General features: G+C 44.9%; 3 protein-coding genes across 9 annotated transcripts; 1 reads left to right on the top strand and 2 right to left on the bottom strand.

Moving 5' to 3' along the window:
• Nucleotides 1–199: 199 nt before the first annotated feature.
• LOC115112343 (neuritin-like protein) lies at nucleotides 200–3519 on the bottom strand. Its single transcript, XM_029639356.2, has 3 exons — nucleotides 3223–3519; nucleotides 2090–2237; nucleotides 200–1813 (listed from the first exon to the last, which is right to left on the bottom strand). The coding sequence occupies exons 1-3, from the start codon at nucleotides 3407–3409 to the stop codon at nucleotides 1504–1506; spliced, it is 645 nt and encodes a 214-aa protein (XP_029495216.2). The 5' UTR covers nucleotides 3410–3519; the 3' UTR covers nucleotides 200–1503.
• Nucleotides 3520–6992: 3473 nt separating this feature from the next.
• On the bottom strand, nucleotides 6993–9307 carry LOC115112336 (THAP domain-containing protein 11-like). The gene has a single exon (XM_029639342.2). The coding sequence runs from the start codon at nucleotides 9192–9194 to the stop codon at nucleotides 8361–8363; it is 834 nt and encodes a 277-aa protein (XP_029495202.1). The 5' UTR covers nucleotides 9195–9307; the 3' UTR covers nucleotides 6993–8360.
• LOC115112300 (centromere protein T-like) lies at nucleotides 8469–25442 on the top strand. 7 transcript variants are annotated; one of them, XM_065013105.1, is made up of 15 exons: nucleotides 8925–9180; nucleotides 9287–9355; nucleotides 10049–10152; nucleotides 10333–10462; nucleotides 11184–11340; nucleotides 11496–11589; nucleotides 11709–11845; nucleotides 21098–21149; nucleotides 21245–21396; nucleotides 21622–23127; nucleotides 23306–23650; nucleotides 23730–23829; nucleotides 23918–24085; nucleotides 24313–24417; nucleotides 24528–25442. In XM_065013105.1, the coding sequence occupies exons 3-15, from the start codon at nucleotides 10064–10066 to the stop codon at nucleotides 24658–24660; spliced, it is 3168 nt and encodes a 1055-aa protein (XP_064869177.1). In that variant the 5' UTR covers nucleotides 8925–9180; nucleotides 9287–9355; nucleotides 10049–10063; the 3' UTR covers nucleotides 24661–25442. The 7 variants fall into 7 exon arrangements, with proteins under 7 accessions (XP_064869181.1, XP_064869177.1, XP_064869178.1 ...); XM_065013108.1 differs by lacking the exons at nucleotides 8925–9180; nucleotides 9287–9355 and adding an exon at nucleotides 9616–9772 and having other exon boundaries at nucleotides 21622–22454; nucleotides 22515–23127; XM_065013109.1 differs by lacking the exons at nucleotides 8925–9180; nucleotides 9287–9355 and adding an exon at nucleotides 8469–8663.
• Nucleotides 25443–25623: the final 181 nt, after the last annotated feature.

The following is a 25623-nucleotide window of genomic DNA, read 5'->3' as shown; positions in this document are numbered from 1 at the left end:
AAATAAAGGTACCAAAAAGAGGATTAACAAAAAATATATCCACCTGTCTCTTCATCTCTCTCATCATAGCCACACGCATGCACAAATGGGATTAGCTACTGTTCTCTAAATATTTGTTTCTGTTCATGACCATGTTCACATCATAATTCACCATCTCTTCATGTTTCCTCCTCCCTATACCCCTCCTCCCTCCCCTACTCTGACACATGGGCTGTCAGGGTGCATCGAGGGATGCTGGGCAGGAACAAAGACAGATTAAATTGATCTGCTCATGACCTTCTGTTATGAAAGGATTTAAGAGCAAAGATTACAAACACACACACATACAGGATACACACACATTGCACGTTACATGCTACACCATACATATTCTTGTTAATATATTTTATTACAAATGAATGCATGAATTATTATTCAATTTAACTGTCTGGATTAATCAGATGTGTGTCTGATTTCACATCTTACAATTTAATGAAACAAAGCATGCACCCCTTAAAGCAACTGCTCTGAGCAACCTCACATGAAACTATGAAGACAAACATGTAAGTGAAGTGCAGCTTCTGATATCATTTTTACATTATGATGAATCATTACATAATAAGTCCACAGGAACAATGTGTGTGGTGGCTATTCCGTGCCCAGTGCCCACACAGGCAATGCAAGAATCAATGATTGGGGAATATAGGGACTTAGTCAGCTGGTGGCTGAGTAAAATACATTTTGTACAGGTGAACTCTTATGATGAGATGGTGAGATACTTCATCTTTCTTTCTTGTTTTCTCCCTCTCCCATGAGCTATGTGCCATGGCTCAAGCTATGGTTTCTTTGTCTCTCTCTCTGACCATGCCTAGAATGCTTGCTAATGCTTTGTAACTTAAGCTTTATGTCTTGTATGTGAATCCATTCATTGCATAAAGTTATTAAGTAATACTTGCTTTGATATTCACTTCTCTTGACAGTTCCTTGATATAAGTCAGCATAATACTTGATTGCACATGGTTTAACTATAGTCTTTTGCATATTGTTATTTATCTTCTGATAATTCAGTTAATGGGCTTATTGCTTAGTCTTATTTACAAGTTGCATGTGAGGTATATATAATATATGCATACATACATGTATCAAATATTGCCCCACTACACATGTCACATATAAAAACAGAGTTCACCCAACATGTAGATTATAGAGCAACTCTGTATCAGTAATGTCAGTACTTCCCTCTTATAAATGATAGGTGGTATACAGACAATTGCACAGAGAGGTTGACATAGAAACTCTATTTTACATACTATGCATAATAATGATGTCCATAACGCGTGGTAGTGTTTTCTTGCGTTTCTGTGTGTGTGTGGATGCGTGTTGGAGAAGGTATGCATTTTGGAGTGTGCTTGTGTGTGTGTTGGAGTGAGTTTTTTTTACAAGTGTGTGCTTGTTAATTTGATGCTCAGTCCATTTAAACACAAGGCTCACAGAGAACCTATAGCAGTCTGAGGGAGGCCAGGGCTACATCCTGAGCAGGAGCAGTAGAGAGATGCATGCTGAGAGCAGAAGCGTGGTGTAGGCGGGTCCAAGGTGATGCGTGTACCCTTTTAGAGTTTCTTGATTGGTCTGGTCTGACGTTGGTGGCCTCTGGGAGGGTGGCACGGGCACTGTATTGGGTGCCAGTGTGGTGCGGCTGGCACACATGTCATAGAGGTTTCCAGAAAACTGGGTCTTCCTGGACTCTTGCCTCAGAGACTCCCACACAGCCGCTGCGTCTCCAGGACAACTGGCAAGTGCCGCATTCGCACACACATGGAACGCATCCCATGATCTGTAAGGGGGCAAGGAACTCTAAACTCTAAGGAATTCTGAAGGTTGTGAATGAGGGACATGTAAGGGAGTGAGACGTATGTGTGTTTACAGGTATTGGAGCACATGTTGCGCTACATTCTGATTCTGTATGAGTGGCTGAAAATGTGATTTAGTCAGATGAACATTTACAACAGTTATTTTCGAGAGGAGATGGGAGAATATGCGAGGATAAAAAGAGAGCTGGAGTGAGAGAGTCAGAGTAGGTGTCAATTTGGAGTGGGAGAGAGAGACTCACTTGCAGATTGTGTCAATGTCCTGTGTGCTCTGCTCTTTCTGTGTGTCACCCAGACTGTCCCCCAGAGTGAGGAGACACTGAGCAAAGCTCTTGTAGATGACGCCACAGGAGCTAGGGAGCGCAGCAGCCCAACACACAGGGGCCAGACCTGAGGGAGGGGAGGGAGTGAAGAGTATCAATGTTAATTACAGTAGATAGATAAGCTCCGTTGTCCACTGCTGTTAATAGATTACTTTTCATTTGTTTATTTACGTCTGGGGTTTTAGCATCGGAGTAAGGTCATTCATCAGCCTGCATTATATATTACAGTTACACTGTATGTTACAGTTACATCACGTGTGTGTGTCTGTGTCTTTGTGTGTGTATGTGTGTGTGTGTAAACCACATGTACACACACATTGGCAAACATACAAACAAACAACCACATAATCAGACACAAACACACACACATTAGCTCTGAGAGAGGGTGGAGAAGGAACATGAAGATGAGCATCACCACAGGGGGAAGGTTGGGGTGAATGCAACACACTCTACAAATTAATCTCTTGCTCTGGTGTCCTAGCACAACATGCATGATGTCTCTCTCTCAACATAACATTCTTATGGCCTTTAGTAACTCCGTAAACTACAGGAGGTACCGCCCCCATCCTCAGCACTCAGTGGGATAGTATTCTACAGCTGTCCCACAACTCCCTGAGAGACGACAGTGGGAGGCACACACACACAAATAAACACACACACACTGCGCTGTTCGGAACAAGCTAGAACAGCATGTATTTCATTAGGATAAGTACTTCGTAAAACCTCTCTCCTTCATTTCCGAATGGATTCAGAAATAAATACTTTTTCACCCATACCATTGCACTCCTCTCCTGACCAACTTACCATCACTTCATCCCAAACCATCACTCCTGCCCTGCTACTTATTCCATCGCTTTAGTTTAAAATATTCTAATAAACAAAAACAATTGAACAGACAAAATACAGGAAACTAGTAAGAGCAGAGTGAGATAAAGGCTGCCTATGAAGTGTCACACTGCACTCACCACACTAAAGTAACATCACTACAACACACACAGACAGAGACACATAGATATACAATACATAAATAGATAAGGGAAAGGCATCCTTACAGAGGTAAAGAGCAACAGGCAGGAGGAAAGTCACAGTGCAGGCATGGCACCTCATACTCAACTGGCCCAACTGAGTCCAGTGGAGCCCCAGCACACAATTAATGGGCTCTGATCTGATGACGTTCACAGCAGTGTTATAATCCCGGACAGAATTTTGGTGTCTTCTCAGAGTGAGGTGTCCTGTCATTCATTTGTTGGATCATCAGAGCTCAAGAGTAGAGCAGAGCATACAGGCAGATCGTAGTGAGTGTTCACGGGATTAACAGAGCAAAGGGCCGACGTGCTGCATCCAGGGGATGTGTGTGTAGGGGAGGGGTGGAGGGCAAGCTGTGGAAAGCTTGGGGGCAACGGACCAGTACGTCACATCATAGCACACTGGATTAGAGCATTCTCATTTCCAATCTCAGTATTAAGGACATTTAGTGAAGGTAAAAAAAACACATAGCTCAATTTGGTAGAGAGATAGAAGAGGGAGCAGAGCTCCTGAGAAATATGGGCTTCATATAGTTTGCAAAACAGTTTCTTACAAAATAGGGGAAATACTCCTAATACAGACCTGTAGATTCCAGATGTTTGGAGTTACTATTTCTCAATGAACAGAATTTATTCTGGGTTTATTGAGAATTACTCAGTAAATCTGTCCTGTATATTTTGACAGTTTCTGCCTGAGTGGGGCTATGTCTTGTTTTCTAGGGCGGTGAGGTGGGCTGTGCTGGGTTAAATAATCAGATGTTTGGGAAGAAGTGGGCAGATGGCTCGCTTCTGAGGATTAGAGAATCCGGCCCACCTGGGAGAGACAAGCTCGGAATCACAGGATCCTCTGGGAAACTCAGCCCCCAGAGGACAGGGAGGGGGGACCGGGTTCAGGCAACATTAGTTACCCACACACAGATCATATGTGGAGTTTCCATCTACCCCACATCCAATGCCAGCCCTTCCTGGTTGAGCCTTTGCAATATATTTTACAGACAGTTTAAACAACCCTCTTCCTACCGTATGCCCCCTGCTCCACCCTCCATGCCCCCCAGATGGCTGGCGCTGAGTACATTAATAGATAAGTTCTGTTTCACATCTGTAGACAGCCACACATGGGAGGAATGATATCTCAACAGTAATCTGCGGTTTAATACAACCATTAACTTCTGAATAATCTGACTGCCTGTCTGCCTCTGGAGATACCTGCTATGCCCCTCTGGTGTGTGTGTGTGTGTGTGTGTGTGTGTGTTACCGTCAGAATGACAACTGGAAGCAGGGATTGAGATTAGGACACATGGAATGTATTTTTTGTTCTAAAGACAGGCAACCCCATACTGGTCCTGTACACAATATCCCTGACTATCTGATTTCAGAATAAGGGTCTCAGCATGGCAGGAAGCTGAGAGCCGCAATCGTCACACTTGTGTTTAATCTCCCACAGTTCAATGGATGGCATCTTTATATAGATTTGAGGGTCGGTTTATGTAGATTAAGAAGTAGGGACACTATGGTCAGATAAAGTGTATGTGCTTTATCTCTATGGTTGTTCAGAGAATAGAGAAGAACAATATCTAACAATGAAAAGCAAGGACAGTATAGGTTAAAGAACCAGAGTACACAGGGGCTAACGAAATCCACAGGGGCAAACAAGGCTAAACAGGTTTAACATAACCAAAGGAAGAAATGTGCCACAAAAGTGAATGTAATATCCTTACAAATAGAGGCAAATCCACTTGGAACGATGCATGGCAGTGTGGTCACTTACACAAGTCACACGATGACCACTGAGAGCTTTGGCATGGGATTGTTTGATAGAGGATTTCATGAATTGTTTGTTTTGTAAAAAATATGAAGGGAGAGTTGTGTAAATTTGATTGACAGGCCTAGATTAAGTCATTACATAACTCTACTGGGACCTGGGGTAGAGAATAAATCCAGATTAGGATCAGGAACCTCCCTCTCTCCATTCATCTCTCTCTCTCTCATTCTCTCTCTCTCTCTGTCACACACATAATTCCTGTACCCATGTCAGTTGAACAAATATACATATACTTAAACACTGCATAGTCAGTCATCCAGTTTACACACATCATTGGTCTTTAAACTCCAAAATAACTAGCAATGCAATGAACACAGAATATTCAAACACACCCATTATACACAGTCTCTAACAAACATACACACATACAGGTTTACCAACCCTGGGAAACAGCTCTTAGCTTTCATGTGAGGCGTCAACCCTCAGACAAACCCTTTGCAAACCAGCAGTGGAGCCTCTTGAGTGGTCTGGTCAGAAGACTGAGGGTGATTATCAATACTCTTACTTGGCCTCCTCGTCTCCTTTCCTTAATCTACACTGTATAATTTGACATCCCTCAAAGTGTTTTTTGACTGTCCAGTGCTTTTAAATCCATACAAATTAAGGAGGTTTCCATTAAACCTTTTTATACTGGTAAAGTACATGTAGGATATAAACATTTCATGACCAGCCTGATGGAAACATAACATTTTTCGGGAAACATTCCAAATGTTGATGAAACTCAATCCGCTAGGTATAGTGGGATCTTTTTGTGCCAGTAAAATGAATTATGCGAGATATGTCGATTAAAACGCTTTTATGCGCGAATATTGATACAATAACCATCATATGGGGGAAAACTTGGAGTCACGCTATGACATGTGTGATCCTCCCACTACGATTTGGGAAACCATACAGTTTATTAGGCTACAGATTAAATAAATTATGATGAATTTCACAGGGTGGTGAAAGTGCAAGGTGATGAGCTTGATGCTCCTTTCCAATAAATATCGAGGGTCTTGTTATGGTGACATGATGGTCGATGTTTGGCTGCCATTTGACAAATAAATAATAATCTCACTATGTAGGCTATACATGAGCTCTAGCCAACACCGCTAGAGCGCACGTCTCAAGTGGGCACACTCGCTATATAACGCATCATAGTTTGTGAGAAAACCATCCGTGGAAACCCATTTAACTTCTGTTTTTTATACGGCACATGGGAATTGAACCACAAAATGTATTTTTATGTGTACTACGTCATCACGCACAGCCTTTTATCAGCAATAAGTCAATTTGATGGAAACATCTCTGGTGGGAAAATGCGCGTATTGTTTTTATGCGGATTTGAGAATATTCGCATGAATATCTGTCGCCACGCATCCTGCAATGCTAACCACATCTCTCTTTTTTAAAATGGTTTTTATTTAACCTTTATTTAACTATGATAAATGGATTTGAATTAGTCTTTGCTAAAGATAAGTCACTAATACATATAATCTACATCAAAATAATACAATAGTTTTCTGATGCTAAGTGACACAGGGAAGGGGCGAGAATGCACAAGGTCCCATATAACAAAGGAAGGTAAGATAATGGACCATGATCCGCCAAAGGAGACAATAGGGGTGGACACTAGTCAGACAGAATGGGGAGGGGAAAGTCCAGTGACATTGATGTCCAAGCTGTAGTGTAGTGCCATCTACAGTTTCTCTATAGTTCTGCAGGTCTGGTGAGAGGATTCAAACTTTATTTTAAAAAATGAACTCCCCATACCAGATATTCCTTAATGTGAGCTAGTCATTTAATTTGATTTATTAGGATCCCCATTAGCAGACGACAATGGTGACAGCTAGTCTTACTGGGGTCCGATGCATAACGAAAAATACATTACAGGCAAAAGACCTTACCATTTACATTTAAAAACATTACCATGTAGTGTGTGTGTGTATCTATCAGTTACACATACATGTCAGTAGAAACACACAACAAGTAGTTCACATGGGGGACAGGCAGTGTGCCATCAGATGTTGCTTTATTTGTTTTTTGAAAACAGGTTTGCTGTTCACTTGCTATATAAGATGGAAGGGAGTTCTGTGCACTCATGGCTCTGTATAATGCTGTACGTTTACTTGAATTTGTTCTGGACCTGGGGACTGTGACAAGACCCCTAGCGGCATGTCTGGTGGGGTAAGTGTGTGCGTCAGTGCTGTGTGTAAGTTGACTAAGTAAACAATTAGAAATGTTCAACACATTTCTTATAAAAACAAGAAGTGAAGCAGTTAGTCTTTCTTCAACTCTTAGCCAAGAGATACTGGCATTCATAGTATTAATATTAGCCCTCTGATTATAATGAAGAGCAAGACGTGCAGCTCTGTTCTGGGCCAGCTGCAGCTTAACTAGGTATTTTTTGTAGAACTTGACCATACATATGTCAGGCCAATAATCAAGATAAGATTAAGTCATGATTCTAGATCCCTATGGTGTTCACTTTAGTGGATTTCTGTAATAGAATGTCTGTTTCAATTGAAAAGGGGAATAGAAATGATAGACATCAACTGCATGATATGATCCAGGTCTAAATTTACTTCAAATGGATATGGTTTAAGTTTCAGAACAGTCATTGCTGTCAGGTTAAAGTTCAACAGTCAGAGGTTAACATAATATCCATATGTGAGTGCCAACTGCAGATACTGTAGCAAACCATTTGGGAGGAGAAGGTTGAGACACCAGTCACAGTGAACCTCTAGGTGGTGTTAAAGTCTTACAACCAGATGGAGCCATGGATCAAGCCAGGTCTCTGGTGGAAATAGGCACCTGATAAACACACACACTTTCATGATGCACAACACATCTTCCCACAGTTAGAGTCACAAAGCAACCTTGTTTTGGAGGATGGCCTCTGAGCTGAAAAGCTGGTGTTTAATATACTGCAAGGAGAATTCAACTGCAGACACTGACATACAAACACAAACAGCTTAACAACAAAACAATGGCCTAATAATTCAATCTCCCTTTAAATGTTCTGTCGAAAGTAGGCTACAGAGTTGCAGCCAGGCGATCCACAAGAACTCATTCGTCAATGATTTTACACTCTCCTAAAAGGCTGCTTGCACTTAGCAAACACATGGGTGGACTAAACTGGGCAATGTTTTATAGGCAACTATGGGATTATTACTATCAACTAGCTAGCCAAAAATAGCATTAGTAGACCAACAAGTTGCTATCCCTCTATTGAAAATAAATTCTCATCGCTTTCGTAAAAAAGAGGGTTTGCTCTGTTCTCCACGGACCCCTTCATCTCACGTTAGAGTCTTAGGTCGCGACGGTCTTTAGTTATCCATCATTTGGGTGGGGATGATGGTCACATTTTCTTTACCGCTGCTCCTGCCGACAGCAAACGGTCCCGCTCGCGCACCTCCTCCTGTAGCTTGGCCTCGGTCACGCGCAGCTGGCGGATGGTTGCCTTCATCTCCTTCATTTTCACTTCCATGAGTGCGATGATGTCCCGCTGCTCGTTCAGCTTCCGAAGCAGTTCGGCCGAGGTGGTCCCGGTGGTCAGCGAGTACGCGTGGTCCAGCGGGTTGCTGACAACGCTGTAGTACTGCACAGTCTGCTGCTGGGCAGTGGCCGCGGAGTCTGCAGGAGGATCGTCGCCCCTGGCCAGGTCAGTGGAGCTGGAGACGACTGCAGTAAAACAGGACCCGTCACCCTGCGCGGCTGGATTTACTGCTCCGAGGTATTCGCCGTCCGGACCGATCTGCACCAGGATAGGGCCATCATTAGCAGCTATGTCGGTGACTACATCGCTCTGAGCGGTCTCAACGGCATCTGGGGCTGTCGAAACAACGTTGGTGATTACAATGTTGCCTGGACTGGGGGCTGGAACAGGAGCCGCCGCAGACGCTTTCCTGTTCCTGCCCCTTCGATTCTTGCGTTCATTCACTCCTCTCAGCGGGAAGAGCGTCGGTACTCGAACGGTATAGGTCTTTCTGCCACCGGGAAAGTGTACGCTACAGACGCGGTGTCCCGTAGTGGGTTGGAAGGTACTAAAACAGCCGCTCACCCCGGCCCGGGAGATGTTCTTGAGCCAAATCTCCCTTTGCGTGGTATCCTTTGGAAATGTGTAGAACCGCAGCTCTCTGTCCCGATGAGAGTTGTTGTAGCAGCCAGGGACACAGCAGGTGAATCCAGGCATGTTTATTCCAACGAAAATCTGATAAACTTGTAATTCTATTGAAGTTTTGTCTCATTTATTTTTGTTTCGTTCTTCCTCGCGTTGTTATCAAGCCGATCGGCCTCGAAGCGGAACTACACGTCCCACAATGCTTACAACTTCCTGTTTTGTGGCCTAAGCAGGTAGCCCCAAAAATATGACATTTTGTTTAGTGTTGCGCAAAATTAATATGTTTTAGAGGTATTTGTATATAATGTCGCAGACTTTTATTATGTTGATAGATGTTTAACTATTGTATCCATTATTACTGCTTTCCAAGCAAGCGTGAATCAGAACTAAGAACTTAAATAAACTACAAGTCCCCTAATGCATTCCATAAACTCTCATCTCGCGAGTTTTCACTTGAATTTTAAACGCGGGAGCCACCCGCTGAAAGGTAAACACCAGCTAGCAAGCTTTTTATTGTATTTATTTGATTGTATCCTAGCAAGCTTAGGATACTTTCATAAAATAGCACATCAAAACGGTGATTTTCCACATAAAGAGGCGACACGAATCTAACGTATCGTGAACACGACCCGGTAGAATTCCTTGATTGTGTAAGTCAGTGTATGATATATCTAACTTTAGCCTAGCATGGATAGCTAACTTAGCTAAGTTTTTATTTATTTATTTATTTTATTTAATCCGTTAGCGAAGTTAACTTTAACGCGTTAGTCGCCCCACTTACTTTCAGAAGTAGTAAGCTATGTGTTTATTTGCATTAACGTTAGCTAGCAAGTACTAAACCAGTAGTTAGCTAGCTAATTAAAGATGACCGCATGTCAATTATTTCCAGAATATTGATAAAACGTTGACTTCTTCTGTTTCGACAGACTGAACGTTATGCCATGGATTCTGTAGACGAGGACGTGTCTGCTCGAGTTCTCCTGCAAAGTGTAATTCATACGGAGTCCTCCAGGTCCCCAATTACCCGCAGGTAAATCAACACTGTCGAAAAGTGTCACCCACAGTACCTACTACTATCTATCAACTAAACTTGATTTGGCAAGCGGTTGTCGAGTGTTAGTTTGAAAGGCTCTCTCTTGTCAACTGTGATATCTCGAGATAAAGTGTGTAATTTTAATGGAATAAGCCATGTGTGTTTTGTCCTCTCTAGTGCCTCCCAGGCTCAGTTCCAGTCCCCGGGGTCCAGAGTCAGACATAGTATCAGACTAAGGAGGACTGATGTTGGGACCCTTACACCACAGGAGGCCCTCAAACAGAGCATCAAAAAGAAGCTTCATGAGGTTCGGTTAAGCCGGGTCTACACTATGTGATTTTTGGCCCCAATTTTAGCTGTCTCAGATAAGTTTTTGAGATCGGAGACAAAATCCCAATGTCCTTGCCTACTCTGGGTGCGCGGCCATCAGCTACGCTTGTTTAATGTAGGCGGGTCAGAGACGCAATCAGAGGGCTCCGATCCTGTCTTTGACGTCCTACTATTTTCAAACATGTTTGATTTTATCTGCACAAAATCTGCAATGTTCTTCTAGTGTGACATATGCAATGACAATATTTGAGAACGGTGATCAGCAATAGCCAATGAGAGCTCTCCTGAGAAGGAGCCAGTGAGATGATGACATTGTATCGCATCACCCAGAATGTGTACTCTCGAGCAGGAGCGATGAATACTACTAGTATGTGTTTGTCCTTGCCAAAGTGTCAAATCGTTACAGCTCTTTACACACAATGTTATTCAATTAAAATGTATTGGTTAGATATTTCAACTCTGTAGGGCAAGCATGAATGTCTGACTGAAAACATTTGAGGCTGCTTTGAGCCACAGCTCGTTCTAGCTATGGAATCACATCCTTGTCAAGACAGCATGTCTTAGTTTGACACTCCTGTAGTGTCTGCTCGGTGTTACTTTGGAGATCTGTCTTTCTGTTCATTTGTCTGTGTTGGGCAGAGAAACTGTTTTAAACAAGGCTTGTGTTGAGTTCATCTGCATTTGTCTTTTTCTTATAGAGCACTTCCAGGTTTACCCTGCCAGTGCCACCCAGTAAGAGGCGGACTATATCAGAGGGAGTCAGGAAGATAAACACGCCTGCACCAGCCACAGCCTCACTTCTCTATGATGATGACATCACACCTAGATACCTACTCAGGGGGATCCTGCAAACAGGTGAGTGTTGTCGTCACAGTGTGTGAGTCAGTGCCTTTATTATTGACTAGCGGTAAGATGGATGTGTTATTATATGCTCATCATGGGCACATTAGGGCCCGTTGTTCAGTGATCTTTGTCTTTGTTGCTCTTCTGTCTCCTCTCTGATTGGTCAGAGCCGGAGACATCCCTTCTGGTTCAGGACCTGCCAGTCAAGATGGAGCCAGAGCTGCCCTCCACAAACTCCAGTCTTCACAGCAACCGCCCAAGGTATGCTGACAGACAAGGACGATATCCTCATAGGTGCACTCAGGACACACAGCCCTCTGCATTATTGGTGTGGTGATGTGTTTGTGCGTTTACACCTTATTTTTGTTTGTTCCTCCTAGTACAGGGCTGTCTGACTTGGATTTCCCTGACATGACCACCACAGTAAACCTGTCAAATACGGTGAAGGGACTAAGCAGGAAGCGACCACGTCGGAGTCTCAACATAACAGCATTCAACAGGCAGCTTGAACATGAAGGTACGGTCAGGGTCGGCACTGTACAGTGTGTGCGCATGGTTAAGTTTGTGTGACATCTGTAACTGGAGCATGTTCTGAACGTGTTAGAGGGTGTGATTAAACATACTGGTTAACTGCTCTATATGAGAAGAAATTTTCTGTTCCACTCATTTTGACCCACTGACAATTCCACTTTTCATGGGTTCATGTTTAAATTAAATTGTATTTATTACATTCTGCAAATACAACAGGTGTAGACTTTACCATTAAATGTTTGCTTATGAGCCGTATATTAGTATTGTAAGTGCATATACACTACCATTCAAAAGTTTGGGGTCACTTAGAAATGTCCTTGTTTTTGAAAGAAAAGCAAAACAATTTGCCCATTAAAATAACATCAAATTGATCAGAAATACAGTGTAGACATAGTTAATGTTGTAAATGACTATTGTAGCTGGAAACGGCAGATTTCTTTATGGAATATCTACATAGGCCCATTAAATCAAATCAAATTGATTTATATAGCCCTTCGTACATCAGCTGATATCTCAAAGTGCTGTACAGAAACCCAGCCTAAAACCTCAAACAGCAAGCAATGCAGGTGTAGAAGCACGGTGGCTAGGAAAAACTCCCTAGAAAGGCCAAAACCTAGGAAGAAACCTAGAGAGGAACCAGGCTATGTGGGGTGGCCAGTCCTCTTCTGGCTGTGCTGGGTGGAGATTATAACAGAACATGGCCAAGATGTTAAAATGTTCATAAATGACCAGCATGGTCGAATAATAATAAGGCAGAACAGTTGAAACTGGAGCAGCAGCACGGCCAGGTGGACTGGGGACAGCAAGGAGTCATCATGTCAGGTAGTCCTGGGGCATGGTCCTAGGGGTCAGGTCAGTTGAAACTGGAGCAGTAGCACGGCCAGGTGGACTGGGGACAGCAAGGAGTCATCATGTCAGGTAGTCCTGGGGCATGGTCCTAGGGCTCAGGTCTTCCGAGAGAGAGAAAGAAAGAGAGAAGGAGAGAATTAGAGAACGCACACTTAGATTCACACAGGACACCGAATAGGACAGGAGAAGTACTCCAGATATAACAAACTGACCCTAGCCCCCTGACACATAAACTACTGCAGCATAAATACTGGAGGCTGAGACAGGAGGGGTCAGGAGACACTGTGGCCCCATCCGAGGACACCCCCGGACAGGGCCAAACAGGAAGGATATAACCCCACCCACTTTGCCAAAGCACAGCCCCCACACCACTAGAGGGACATCTTCAACCACCAACTTACCATCCTGAGACGAGGCTGAGTATAGCCCACAAAGATCTCCGCCATGGCACAACCCAAGGGGGGGCGCCAACCCAGACAGGATGACCACATCAGTGAATTAACCCACTCCGGTGACGCACCCCTTCCAGGGACGGCATGAGAGAGCCCCAGTAAGCCAGTGACTCAGCCCCTGTAATAGGGTTAGAGGCAGAGAATCCCAGTGGAAAGAGGGGAACCGGCCAGGCAGAGACAGCAAAGGCGGTTCGTTGCTCCAGAGCCTTTCCGTTCACCTTCCCACTCCTGGGCCAGACTACACTCAATCATATGACCCACTGAAGAGATGAGTCTTCAATAAAGACTTAAAGGTTGAGACCGAGTTTGCGTCTCTGACATGGGTAGGCAGACCGTTCCATAAAAATGGAGCTCTATAGGAGAAAGCCCTGCCTCCAGCTGTTTGCTTAGAAATTCTAGGGACAATTAGGAGGCCTGCGTCTTGTGACCGTAGCGTACGTGTAGGTATGTACGGCAGGACCAAATCAGAGAGATAGGTAGGAGCAAGCCCATGTAATGCTTTGTAGGTTAGCAGTAAAACCTTGAAATCAGCCCTTGCTTTGACAGGAAGCCAGTGTAGAGAGGCTAGCACTGGAGTAATATGATAAAAAATTTTGGTTCTAGTCAGGATTCTAGCAGCCGTATTTAGCACCAACTGAAGTTTATTTAGTGCTTTATCCGGGTAGCCGGAAAGTAGAGCATTGCAGTAGTCTAACCTAGAAGTGACAAAAGCATGGATTAATTTTTCTGCATCATTTTTGGACAAAGTTTCTGATTTTTGCCAGCAACCATCACTCCTGTGTTCCAATGCCACGTGTTAGCTAATCGAAGTTGATCATTTTAAAAGACTAATTTATCATTACAAAACCCTTTTGCAATTATGTTAGCACAGCTGAAACCTGATGTCCTGATTTAAAGAAGCAATAAAACGGGCCGCCTTTAGACTAGTTGAGTATCAGGACCATAAGCATTTGTGGGTTCGATGACAGGCTCAAAATGGCCAGAAACAAAGAACTTTCTTCTGAAACTCGTCAGTCTATTCTTGTTGTGCGAAATTGCCAAGAAACTGAAGGTCTTGTACAACGCTGTGGATTTATCCCTTCACAGAACAGCGCAAACTGGCTCTAACCAGAATAGAAAGAGGAGTGGAGTGGGTGGCCCCGGTGCACAACTGAGCAAGAGGACAAGTACATTAGAGGGTCTCGTTTGAGAAACAGACTCCTCACAAGTCCTCAACTGTCAGCTTCATTAAATAGTACCCGCAAAACACCAGTCTCAACTAGAGGATTAATCAGAATGGCCGAAAAATTAGGGCCGATTTCAAGTTTTCACAACAATCGGAAATCTGTATTTTTGGACACCGGTTTGGCCGATTTTTATTTTCTACACCTTTATTTAATCTTTATTTAACTAGGCAAGTCAGTTAAGAACACATTCTTATTTTCAATGATGGCCTAGGAACGGTGGGTTAACTGCCTCGTTCAGGGGCAGAACGACATATTTGTTTTACCTTGTCAGCTCGGGGGATTCAATCTTGCAACCTTACAGTTAACTAGTCCAATGCTCTAACTACCTGCCTCTCATTGCACCCCACGAGGAGACTGCCTGTTACACGAATGCAGTAAGCCAAGGTAAGTTGCTAGCTAGCAATAAACTAATATTTAAAAAAAATAATCAATCAATCAATCATAATCACTAGTTAACTACACATGGTTGATAATATTACATTTACATTTAAGTCATTTAGCAGACGCTCTTATCCAGAGCGACTTACAAATTGGTGCATTCACCTTATGACATCCAGTGGCACAGCCACTTTACAATAGTGCATCTAAATCTTTTAAGGGGGGTGAGAAGGATTACTTTATCCTATCCTAGGTATTCCTTAAAGAGGTGGGGTTTCAGGTGTCTCCAGAAGGTGGTGATTGACTCCGCTGTCCTGGCGTCGTGAGGGAGTTTGTTCCACCATTGGGGGGCCAGAGCAGCGAACAGTTTTGACTGGGCTGAGCGGGAACTGTACTTCCTCAGTGGTAGGGAGGCGAGCAGGCCAGAGGTGGATGAACACAGTGCCCTTGTTTGGGTGTAGGGCCTGATCAGAGCCTGGAGGTACTGAGGTGCCGTTCCCCTCACAGCTCCGTAGGCAAGCACCATGGTCTTGTAGCGGATGCGAGCTTCAACTGGAAGCCAGTGGAGAGTGGAGAGAGCGGAGGAGCGGGGTGACGTGAGAGAACTTGGGAAGGTTGAACACCAGACGGGCTGCGGCGTTCTGGATGAGTTGTAGGGGTTTAATGGCACAGGCAGGGAGCCCAGCCAACAGCGAGTTGCAGTAATCCAGACGGGAGATGACAAGTGCCTGGATTAGGACCTGCGCCGCTTCCTGTGTGAGGCAGGGTCATACTCTGCGGATGTTGTAGAGCATGAACCTACAGGAACGGGCCACCGCCTTGATGTTATTTGAGAACGACAGGGTGTTGTCCAGGATCACGCCAAGGTTCTTAGCGCTCTGGGAGGAGGAAACAATGGAGTTGTCAACCGTGATGGCGAGATCATGGAACGGGCAGTCCTTCCCCGGGAGGAAGAGCAGCTCCGTCTTGCCGAGGTTCAGCTTGAGGTGGTGATCCGTCATCCACACTGATATGTCTGCCAGACATGCAGAGATGCGATTCGCCACCTGGTCATCAGAAGGGGGAAAGGAGAAGATTAATTGTGTGTCGTCTGCATAGCAATGATAGGAGAGACCATGTGAGGTTATGACAGAGCCAAGTGACTTGGTGTATAGCGAGAATAGGAGAGGGCCTAGAACAGAGCCCTGGGGGACACCAGTGGTGAGAGCACGTGGTGAGGAGATTCTCGCCACGCCACCTGGTAGGAGCGACCTGTCAGGTAGGACGCAATCCAAGCGTGGGCCGCGCCGGAGATGCCCAACTCGGAGAGGGTGGAGAGGAGGATCTGATGGTTCACAGTATCGAAGGCAGCCGATAGGTCTAGAAGGATGAGAGCAGAGGAGAGAGAGTTAGCTTTAGCAGTGCGGAGCGCCTCCGTGATACAGAGAAGAGCAGTCTCAGTTGAATGACTAGTCTTGAAACCTGACTGATTTGGATTAAGAAGGTCATTCTGAGAGAGATAGCGGGAGAGCTGGCCAAGGACGGCACGTTCAAGAGTTTTGGAGAGAAAAGAAAGAAGGGATACTGGTCTGTAGTTGTTGACATCGGAGGGATCGAGTGTAGGTTTTTTCAGAAGGGGTGCAACTCTCGCTCTCTTGAAGACGGAAGGGACGTAGCCAGCGGTCAGGGATGAGTTGATGAGCGAGGTGAGGTAAGGGAGAAGGTCTCCGGAAATGGTCTGGAGAAGAGAGGAGGGGATAGGGTCAAGCGGGCAGGTTGTTGGGCGGCCGGCCGTCACAAGACGCGAGATTTCATCTGGAGAGAGAGGGAGAAAGAGGTCAGAGCACAGGGTAGGGCAGTGTGAGCAGAACCAGCGGTGTCGTTTGACTTAGCAAACGAGGATCGGATGTCGTCGACCTTCTTTTCAAAATGGTTGACGAAGTCATCTGCAGAGAGGGAGGAGGGGGAGGGGGAGGAGGATTCAGGAGGGAGGAGAAGGTGGCAAAGAGCTTCCTAGGGTTAGAGGCAGATGCTTGGAATTTAGAGTGGTAGAAAGTGGCTTTAGCAGCAGAGACCGAAGAGGAAAATGTAGAGAGGAGGGAGTGAAAGGATGCCAGGTCCGCAGGGAGGCGAGTTTTCCTCCATTTCCGCTCGGCTGCCCGGAGCCTTGTTCTGTGAGCTCGCAATGAGTCGTCGGGCCACCGAGCGGGAGGGGAGGACCGAGCCGGCCTGGAGGATAGGGGACATAGAGAGTCAAAGGATGCAGAAAGGGAGGAGAGGAGGGTTGAGGAGGCAGAATCAGGAGATAGGTTGGAGAAGGTTTGAGCAGAGGGAAGAGATGATAGGATGGAAGAGGAGAGAGTAGCGGGGGAGAGAGAGCGAAGGTTGGGACGGCGCGATACCATCCGAGTAGGGGCAGTGTGGGAAGTGTTGGATGAGAGCGAGAGGGAAAAGGATACAAGGTAGTGGTCGGAGACTTGGAGGGAGTTGCAATGAGGTTAGTGGAAGAACAGCATCTAGTAAAGATGAGGTCGAGCGTATTGCCTGCCTTGTGAGTAGGGGGGAAGGTGAGAGGGTGAGGTCAAAAGAGGAGAGGAGTGGAAAGAAGGAGGCAGAGAGGAATGAGTCAAAGGTAGACGTGGGGAGGTTAAAGTCGCCCAGAACTGTGAGAGGTGAGCCGTCCTCAGGAAAGGAGCTTATCAAGGCATCAAGCTCATTGATGAACTCTCCGAGGGAACCTGGAGGGCGATAAATGATAAGGATGTTAAGCTTGAAAGGGCTGGTAACTGTGACAGCATGGAATTCAAAGGAGGCGATAGACAGATGGGTAAGGGGAGAAAGAGAGAATGACCACTTGGGAGAGATGAGGATCCCGGTGCCACCACCCCGCTGACCAGAAGCTCTCGGGGTGTGCGAGAACATGTGGGCGGACGAAGAGAGAGCAGTAGGAGTAGCAGTGTTATCTGTGGTGATCCATGTTTCCGTCAGTGCCAAGAAGTCGAGGGACTGGAGGGAGGCATAGGCTGAGATGAACTCTGCCTTGTTGGCCGCAGATCGGCAGTTCCAGAGGCTACCGGAGACCTGGAACTCCACGTGGGTCGTGCGCGCTGGGACCACCAGATTAGGGTGGCCGCGGCCACGCGGTGTGGAGCGTTTGTATGGTCTGTGCAGAGAGGAGAGAACAGGGATAGACAGACACATAGTTGACAGGCTACAGAAGAGGCTACGCTAATGCAAAGGAGATTGGAATGACAAGTGGACTACACGTCTCGAATGTTCAGAAAGTTAAGTTTACGTAGCAAGAATCTTATTGACTAAAATGATACAGTACTGCTGAAGTAGGCTAGCTGGCAGTGGCTGCGTTGTTGACTTTGTAGGCTAGCTGGCAGTGGCTGCGTTGTTGACACTACACTAATCAAGTCGTTCCGTTGAGTGTAATAGTTTCTACAGTGCTGCTATTCGGGGGCTAGCTGGCTAGCTAGCAGTGTTGATTACGTTACGTTGCGTTAAAAGAACGACAATAGCTGGCTAGCTAACCTAGAAAATCGCTCTAGACTACACAATTATCTTTGATACAAAGACTGCTATGTAGTTAGCTATGTAGCTAGCAACGATCAAACAAATCAAACCGTTGTACTGTAATGAAATGAAATGAAAATGTGATACTACCTGTGGAGCGAAGCGGAATGCGACCGGGTTGTTGAGTGCGGAAGTTCTATTCGGTAGACGTTGGCTAGCTGTTGGCTAGCTAGCAGTGTCTCCTACGTTAAGGACGACAAGTAGCTGGCTAGCTAACCTCGGTAAATTAAGATAATCACTCTAAAACTACACACTCTAAACTACACATTTATCTTGGATACGAAGACAGCAAAGACAACTATGTAGCTAGCTAACACTACACTAATCAAGTCGTTCAGTTGAGTGTAATAGTTTCTACAGTGCTGCTATTCGGTAGACGGTGGACGTTTGCTAGCTGGCTAGCTGCTGGGCAGATAGCAGTGTAGACTACGTTAGGACGACGAAATACGATAATTACGCAATTATCTTTGATACAATGACGGCTATGTAGCTAGCTAAGAAGAAATTGCTAAGATTAGACAAATCAAACCGTTGTACTATAATGAAATGTAATGAAAAGTTATACTACCTGCGGACCGAAGTGCGGATGCGACCGCTCGCTCAACCCAGCAGGTTGTTTATCTAGCGTGTCCTGCGTTGCATATAATCAATGTGGTGGGTATCGTTGCTCCAATGTGTACCATAAACATTAATGCCTTTCTTAAAATCAATACACAGAAGTATATATTTTTAAACCTGCATATTTAGCTAAAATAAATCCAGGTTAGCAGGCAATATTAACCAGGTGAAATTGTGTCACTTCTCTTGCGTTCATTGCACGCAGAGTCAGTGTATATGCAACAGTTTGGGCCGCCTAATTTGCCAGAATTTTACGTAATTATGACATAACATTGAAGGTTGTGCAATGTAACAGGAGTATTTAGACTTATGGATGCCACCCATTAGATAAAATACGGAACGGTTCCGTATTTCACTGAAAGAATAAACATCTTGTTTTTGAGATGATAGTTTCCAGATTCGACCATATTAATGACCTAAGGCTCGTATTTCTGTGTGTTATCATGTTATAACTAAGTCTATGATTTGATAGGTTTGATTTGACAGTCTGACTGAGCGATGGTAGGCACCAGCAGGTTCGTAAGCATTCATTCAAACAGCACTTTCGTGCGTTTGCCAGCAGCTGTTTATGACTTCAAGCCTACCAACTCCCGAGAAGAGGCTAGTGTAACTGATGTGAAATGGTTAGCGGGGGGCGCGCTAATAGCGTTTCAAACGTCACTCGCTCTGAGACTTGGAGTTGTTGTTCCCCTTGCTCTGCATGGGTAACGCTGCTTCGAGGGTGGCTGTTGTCGTTGTGTTCCTGGTTCGAGCCCAGGTAGGAGCGAGGAGAGGGACGGAAGCTATACTGTTACACTGGCAATACTAAAGTGCCTATAAGAACATCCAATAGTCAAAGGTTAATGAAATTCAAAGGGTATAGAGAGAAATAGTCCTATAATTCCTATAATAACTATAACCTAAAACTTCTTACCTGGGAATATTGAAGACTCATGTTAAAAGGAACCACCAGCTTTCATATGTTCTCATGTTCTGAGCAAGGAACTTAAACGTTAGCTTTCTTACATGGCACATATTGCACTTTTACTTTCTTCTCCAACACTTTGTTTTTGCATTATTTAAACCAAATTGAACATGTTTCATTATTTATTTGAGGCTAAATTGATTTTATCGATGTGTTATATTAAGTTAAAATAAGTGTTAATTCAGTATTGTTGTAATTGTCATTATTACAAAAAAATTAAATTGTCCTTTTAATCTGTATTTGCTTTTTTTGGTCCTCCAATAATCGGTATCGGTGTTGAAAAATCATAATCGGTCGACCTCCTAGTCGCAACATCAAGGCGACTCCGGGATGCTGGCCTTCTAGGAAGAGTTCCTCTGTCCAGTGTCTGTCCAGTCTCTTTTGCCCATCTTAATCTTTTCTTTTTATTGGCCAGTCTGAGATATGGCTTTTTATTTGCAACTCTGCCTTGAAGGCCAGCATCCCGGAGTCGCCTCTTCACTGTTAACATTGAGACTGGTGTTTTGCGGGTACTATTTAATGGGGTGGCGGGTAGCCTAGTGGTTAGAGCGTTGGGCCAGTAACCGAAAGGTTGCTAGATCGAATCCCTGAGCTGATAAGGCAAACATCTGTCGTTCTGCCCCTGAACAAGGCAGTTAACCCACTGTTCCTAGGCCGTCGTTGTAAATAAGAATTTGTTCTTAACTGACTTGCCTAGTTTTTAATAAAGTTTCAATTTAAAAAATGAAAGGCTTCTTTAAACAGTTTTCAGCTGTGCTAACATAATTGCAAAAGGGTTTTCTGATGATCAATTAGCCATTTTAAAATGATAAACTTGGATTAGCTAACACAATGTTCCATTGGAACACGGGAGTGATGGTTGCTGATATTGGGCCTCTGTACGGGCCTGTATGGGCCTCTGTACGCTTATGTAGATATTCCACTAAAATCAGCCTTTTCCAGCTACAATAGTCATTTACAACATTAACAAAAAATTGCTTTTCTTTAAAAAACAAGGAAATGTCTGAGTGACCCCAAACTTTTGAATATAATTCATGGCTACATGGACTCACTATTTTAATAGTCTTATGCCTATTTAGCAGTATTATGGCCTAGGGGTAGAAGCTGTCTCATAGCATGTTGGTTAGGAGTCTGATGATGGATGTATTCATTTTCTGATAGAATTTTATGTTCGGATTCTTTTTTTGCTGAAGGTGGCAGTGCAACAGAAAAAGACGTCTCATCCCTGTCTTCTGCCTCTCCAAAGTAAAGAGCTGCAAATTGGAAAAACTTCTAGTCATTGAATTTCAGTGGTGAATGTCAGAAATGTAACTGAGGCTGTGTTCTCACACATTTTCTAGCTCTATCACCTTCTCCCTGAAAACACCCTTTGTGGATGTTCGGACTGAGAAAAGGGGATTTCAAAGGAAGGTAACAAATCGTAAAAAAATTTGCCTTGAGGAGTTTGACGAGGCCCTACAAAATCGACTGGCGGCAATGGGTGGAGACCCTGGTAAGCCCCTTCCTCTGCATCCTATCTCATTTCTTCCCCCCTTATATTTCTTTTTGTCTTTTGTTCGGTGTATTATATTGTTTGATATGTACTTAATTTATCTGGAACAATATGAAATTGAGACCTATGTAAGACTACATTTTGTGTGAAGAGTAGAACTTAAACCTAGTTCTTCCGCCTCTCTTTTTCTCTTCCCACGCCCACCTCCCTCTCCCTGTTTTTCAGAGCTGAGTGTTAGGGAGGATCAGCAGGGTCTCAGTGAGACCGTTCGGTCTGAGGGGTTCACCTTGGGACAGAGTGACCTCACCGCTCCTGACATCACCCATGACATCATCACCAGCAACACAGCGCTCTACTCCCTGCCTGTTGACACAGCAACAACCTTCACTATCACCACCCAGGACAAAGACACCATCACGGGAACACAGATCCAGCGAGAAATGGGAGGAATGAAGGATGAGGATGAGAAAATTATGGAGGATGTAGGGGAACAAAATGAGGACAAGATGGAATTAGACAACAAAGATGGAGAGGATTTGGCTGGAGATGCTGGGCAGAGAGAGGACTCGGTGAGACAGAAGGTGTCCAAATCACAGACTGTAGAAGCGGTAGCTGACTCCCAGACAGAAGAGGACGAGGTGGCTGAATCTCAGACAGAAGAGGACGAGGTGGCTGAATCTCAGACAGAAGAGGACGAGGTGGCTGAATCTCAGACAGAAGAGGACGAGGTGGCTGAATCTCAGACAGAAGAGGACGAGGTGGCTGAATCTCAGACAGAAGAGGACGAGGTGGCTGAATCTCAGACAGAAGAGGACGAGGTGGCTGAATCTCAGACAGAAGAGGACGAGGTGGCTGAATCTCAGACAGAAGAGGACGAGGTGGCTGAATCTCAGACAGAAGAGGACGAGGTGGCTGAATCTCAGACAGCAGAGGACGAGGTGGCTGAATCTCAGACAGAAGAGGACGAGGTGGCTGAATCTCAGACAGAAGAGGACGAGGTGGCTGAATCTCAGACAGAAGAGGACGAGGTGGCTGAATCTCAGACAGAAGAGGACGAGGTGGCTGAATCTCAGACAGCAGAGGACGTGGTGGCTGAATCTCAGACAGCAGAGGACGAGGTGGCTGAATCTCAGACAGCAGAGGACGAGGTGGCTGAATCTCAGACAGCAGAGGACGAGGTGGCTGAATCTCAGACAGCAGAGGACGAGGTGGCTGAATCTCAGACAGCAGAGGACGAGGTGGCTGAATCTCAGACAGCAGAGGACGAGGTGGCTGAATCTCAGACAGCAGAGGACGAGGTGGCTGAATCTCAGACAGCAGAGGACGAGGTGGCTGAATCTCAGACAGCAGAGGACGAGGTGGCTGAATCTCAGACAGCAGAGGACGAGGTGGCTGAATCTCAGACAGCAGAGGACGAGGTGGCTGAATCTCAGACAGCAGAGGACGAGGTGGCTGAATCTCAGACAGCAGAGGACGAGGTGGCTGAATCTCAGACAGCAGAGGACGAGGTGGCTGAATCAGCAGAAGATGTAGCAGATGAAGGGGGACAGGTAGTGGAAGAAGGGCAGGAAAAAAGATTGATATCACAGAGTTTAACACACTATGCGATGCACATCAGTCGGAGAACTTATTGCTCAGAGGGTGGCGTCAAGGTTGCTGGAGTGATGGAAGGAGGGAGGGGCTACAAGAGCATGGGAGCAGCGCTCCATCCTACAGAGACTGGTGAGTCAGGTTGGTAATGAGAGCATGATGTGGCATTGTCCAATGTGGATTTCACTTGGCTCAAATACTGCTTGTCAACAAGACTGTTCAGTCTTTCAAGTTTGAAAAATAATATTTGTGGGTCTATTCTATTATTTAATGTAGTATTTGTGAGACTGTTTTATTGATGTCTTTGTGTGTTTTGTAGGGTGGGCAGGCAGAAGGTCAGAGGGGGACATGGCTGGTGAGTGGCACAGCGGGCCGGAGGTGGGAGCTAGTGAGAGCGCCCACACCCGCACAGTAACCCTTGGCAGCGTCCCTCCCTCCCCGTTGCCCCAGGAAGATGAGCTGGAAGGTTTGAGTAGAACTGGCACCAGCCTTGGCAATGAGGAGATGGAGAACTCCATGCCTCGTTTAGAGATGACCTTTGAACCTGAGAACAACGCCCCTCACAGCAGCAACTCATCCCTGCACCCCATCACTGCCCAGAGCCCAGCTGAGCATGAGGAGGACTGGGATGATGTGGAAGAGGGGGATGGTATCCGGAGTGAAGGTTGGATCCACAAATTCTGTATTCAGGTGTGTGTGCACATGCGTATATGTTGTGATGACTAGCCCCTTCTTTCCTACAGAGCTGTCCATGAAGACTCCTGCGTTTGTCAGAGAGAAGAGGAATGCTCTGCCTATTGACCCCCTGGCCACACCCACTGTTCTCAAAGACCTTCAACCAAGGCAAGTCACACACAAACACATGCAATCATTTTAGTAGTAGTATTGTGTGCTAGTTTGTGACCTAATCTGTTGTCTTTTGGGGCCTCAGTGTTTCGGCTGGTGCTGCAGCTGCGGTGAAGCCCAAAGCGGTGAGGGGAAAGCGGACTGGATCAGCCAAGAAGGATCCTGGTCTCTCTAAGAGCTACACCATGAGCGTGTTCAAACACTTCGCCAAGACCAAGGTGTCTACAGATGTCTACCCTGTCCTAAAGGAGATGTAAGAATCTACACCCATCTTAGGGAAAAGTGCTTATGTTCATTAACTTGCACATCAAGTGATTTAGTGATGTACCGATCTGTTTAAAGACAGGAAAACATCAGAATGCAACTTTTCTTTTATCGTTGATGTTAAATTCATTGATGTATGTATTAGTGACAGAATAGAGGACTTTCTTAATGATAAGGTATTGATGGATGAATGCATGTGTAACATTTACTTACCAGAATGGAGCGCTACTTTGACCGGCTAGCTGATGACTTGGAGACGTTTGCTGCTCACGCCAAGAGGAAGACCATTGAGGTAGAGGACGTAGAGCTGCTGATGCGGAGGTTTGTTTATAGCTGTGGTTCGTCAGGTGTTTAAGTGTACAGTATGTACTATAATCTCCTTGTCGTGTGTGTGTGCATTCGTCTTTCTCTAACTCTGTTTTTCTCTCCAGACAGGGGTTTGTGACTGACAGCATGCCAGTAAATGTGTTGATTGAGAAATATCTCCCAATGGAATCCCGAAAGCTCCTCATTCCCGTGGCAACAAGTGGTAACTACGTCATTCCCAAACCGAGGAGGAAATGATCAGCCTATACTAAGAATGATCAGCCCAAATGAGGGCTGATGTATATTTATGAACAGCTGTTCATTTATTATTTGTAGACACTCATTCAAACACAGCCAGGACAAGACCATGTAACCTGGTGTAAATGTGTTGTATTTTTTTGAATATGGCTTTCTTTACTGCAAAATGTTTTATTTGATTTATTCAGTAGTCATTTGTATGTGCCTTTGTATGAGAAAGGAGACTGGAGTTTAAAGCCCTGAGGTTATGAGTGCATTGGATTCCATTAGAGCAACCTGAAAGACACAACCAATACAAGCACTATAGTTTGTAGACACTAATCTAATGTCCTCATGCTGCCCCCAGTTTTCAAAATCGACCCAGCTAATCAGTCGATATATTCGATACTTTGGGGTGTAATCATTACTCCAATTCTGTTTCAAAACGTTTTGCAACAAACCATTTACTCCAAACAGAAAATGCATACGACAGTTTCTATTGGACTAATTCAGGTAGGCCCGGTTTCGTTCGCCTTGTTTGCTTTCGTTTGGTTCTTGGTAAACGGTCAGTTTTCAGTCCGTACGCGTCGAACTGCGTCTTGCGTTTTGGTGCACTAGAAGTACATTCATTTCCAGTGGAACGCTGCGTTTGCCTTATATTGCGTTGCAGAGGCAGTTGTAATCCGTTGTGTAGTAAATCGAATGTATGCATTAAATTGTATGCGTAGAATGTTGAATTTTTGTTGCACACATATCCAGTAAAAAAAAAGTGGGATTCCATAATAAAAATTTGAATTACATAATTTTATTCATTTATTTGCCAAGTAGCATACATATTTATTCGATGAAATAAAAAAAATGGTGCAATTTTCCAACACTGCTCCGGATTGTTGGAGCCAGGATCGCCCCGATGGAAACCAACTACCGGAAGTCCATCAGCCCAGTTGAACGCCTGGCGATTTTTCTCCCGTAAGCTAAATTCTA

This window comes from Oncorhynchus nerka, linkage group LG28, assembly GCF_034236695.1.
Source record: "Oncorhynchus nerka isolate Pitt River linkage group LG28, Oner_Uvic_2.0, whole genome shotgun sequence".
Lineage (NCBI taxonomy): Eukaryota > Metazoa > Chordata > Actinopteri > Salmoniformes > Salmonidae > Oncorhynchus > Oncorhynchus nerka.
This window is presented reverse-complemented; position numbering and strand designations above follow the sequence as displayed.

What these genes read in the sequence shown, in the direction of transcription:
- LOC115112300 (XM_065013109.1), top strand. Translation starts at nt 10,064, where the DNA reads ATGGATTCTGTAGACGAGGACGTGTCTGCTCGAGTTCTCCTGCAAAGT. An exon ending in GGATGGTATCCGGAGTGAAG is followed by an intron (nt 23,651 to 23,729) that starts GTTGGATCCACA and finishes TCTTTCCTACAG; the next exon opens with AGCTGTCCATGAAGACTCCT. An exon ending in CTCAAAGACCTTCAACCAAG is followed by an intron (nt 23,830 to 23,917) that starts GCAAGTCACACA and finishes TTGGGGCCTCAG; the next exon opens with TGTTTCGGCTGGTGCTGCAG.
- LOC115112336 (XM_029639342.2), bottom strand. Translation starts at nt 9,194, where the DNA reads ATGCCTGGATTCACCTGCTGTGTCCCTGGCTGCTACAACAACTCTCAT.
- LOC115112343 (XM_029639356.2), bottom strand. Translation starts at nt 3,409, where the DNA reads ATGACAGGACACCTCACTCTGAGAAGACACCAAAATTCTGTCCGGGAT. An exon ending in GCCTGTTGCTCTTTACCTCT is followed by an intron (nt 2,238 to 3,222) that starts GTAAGGATGCCT and finishes CCCCTCCCTCAG; the next exon opens with GTCTGGCCCCTGTGTGTTGG. An exon ending in GACATTGACACAATCTGCAA is followed by an intron (nt 1,814 to 2,089) that starts GTGAGTCTCTCT and finishes GCCCCCTTACAG; the next exon opens with ATCATGGGATGCGTTCCATG.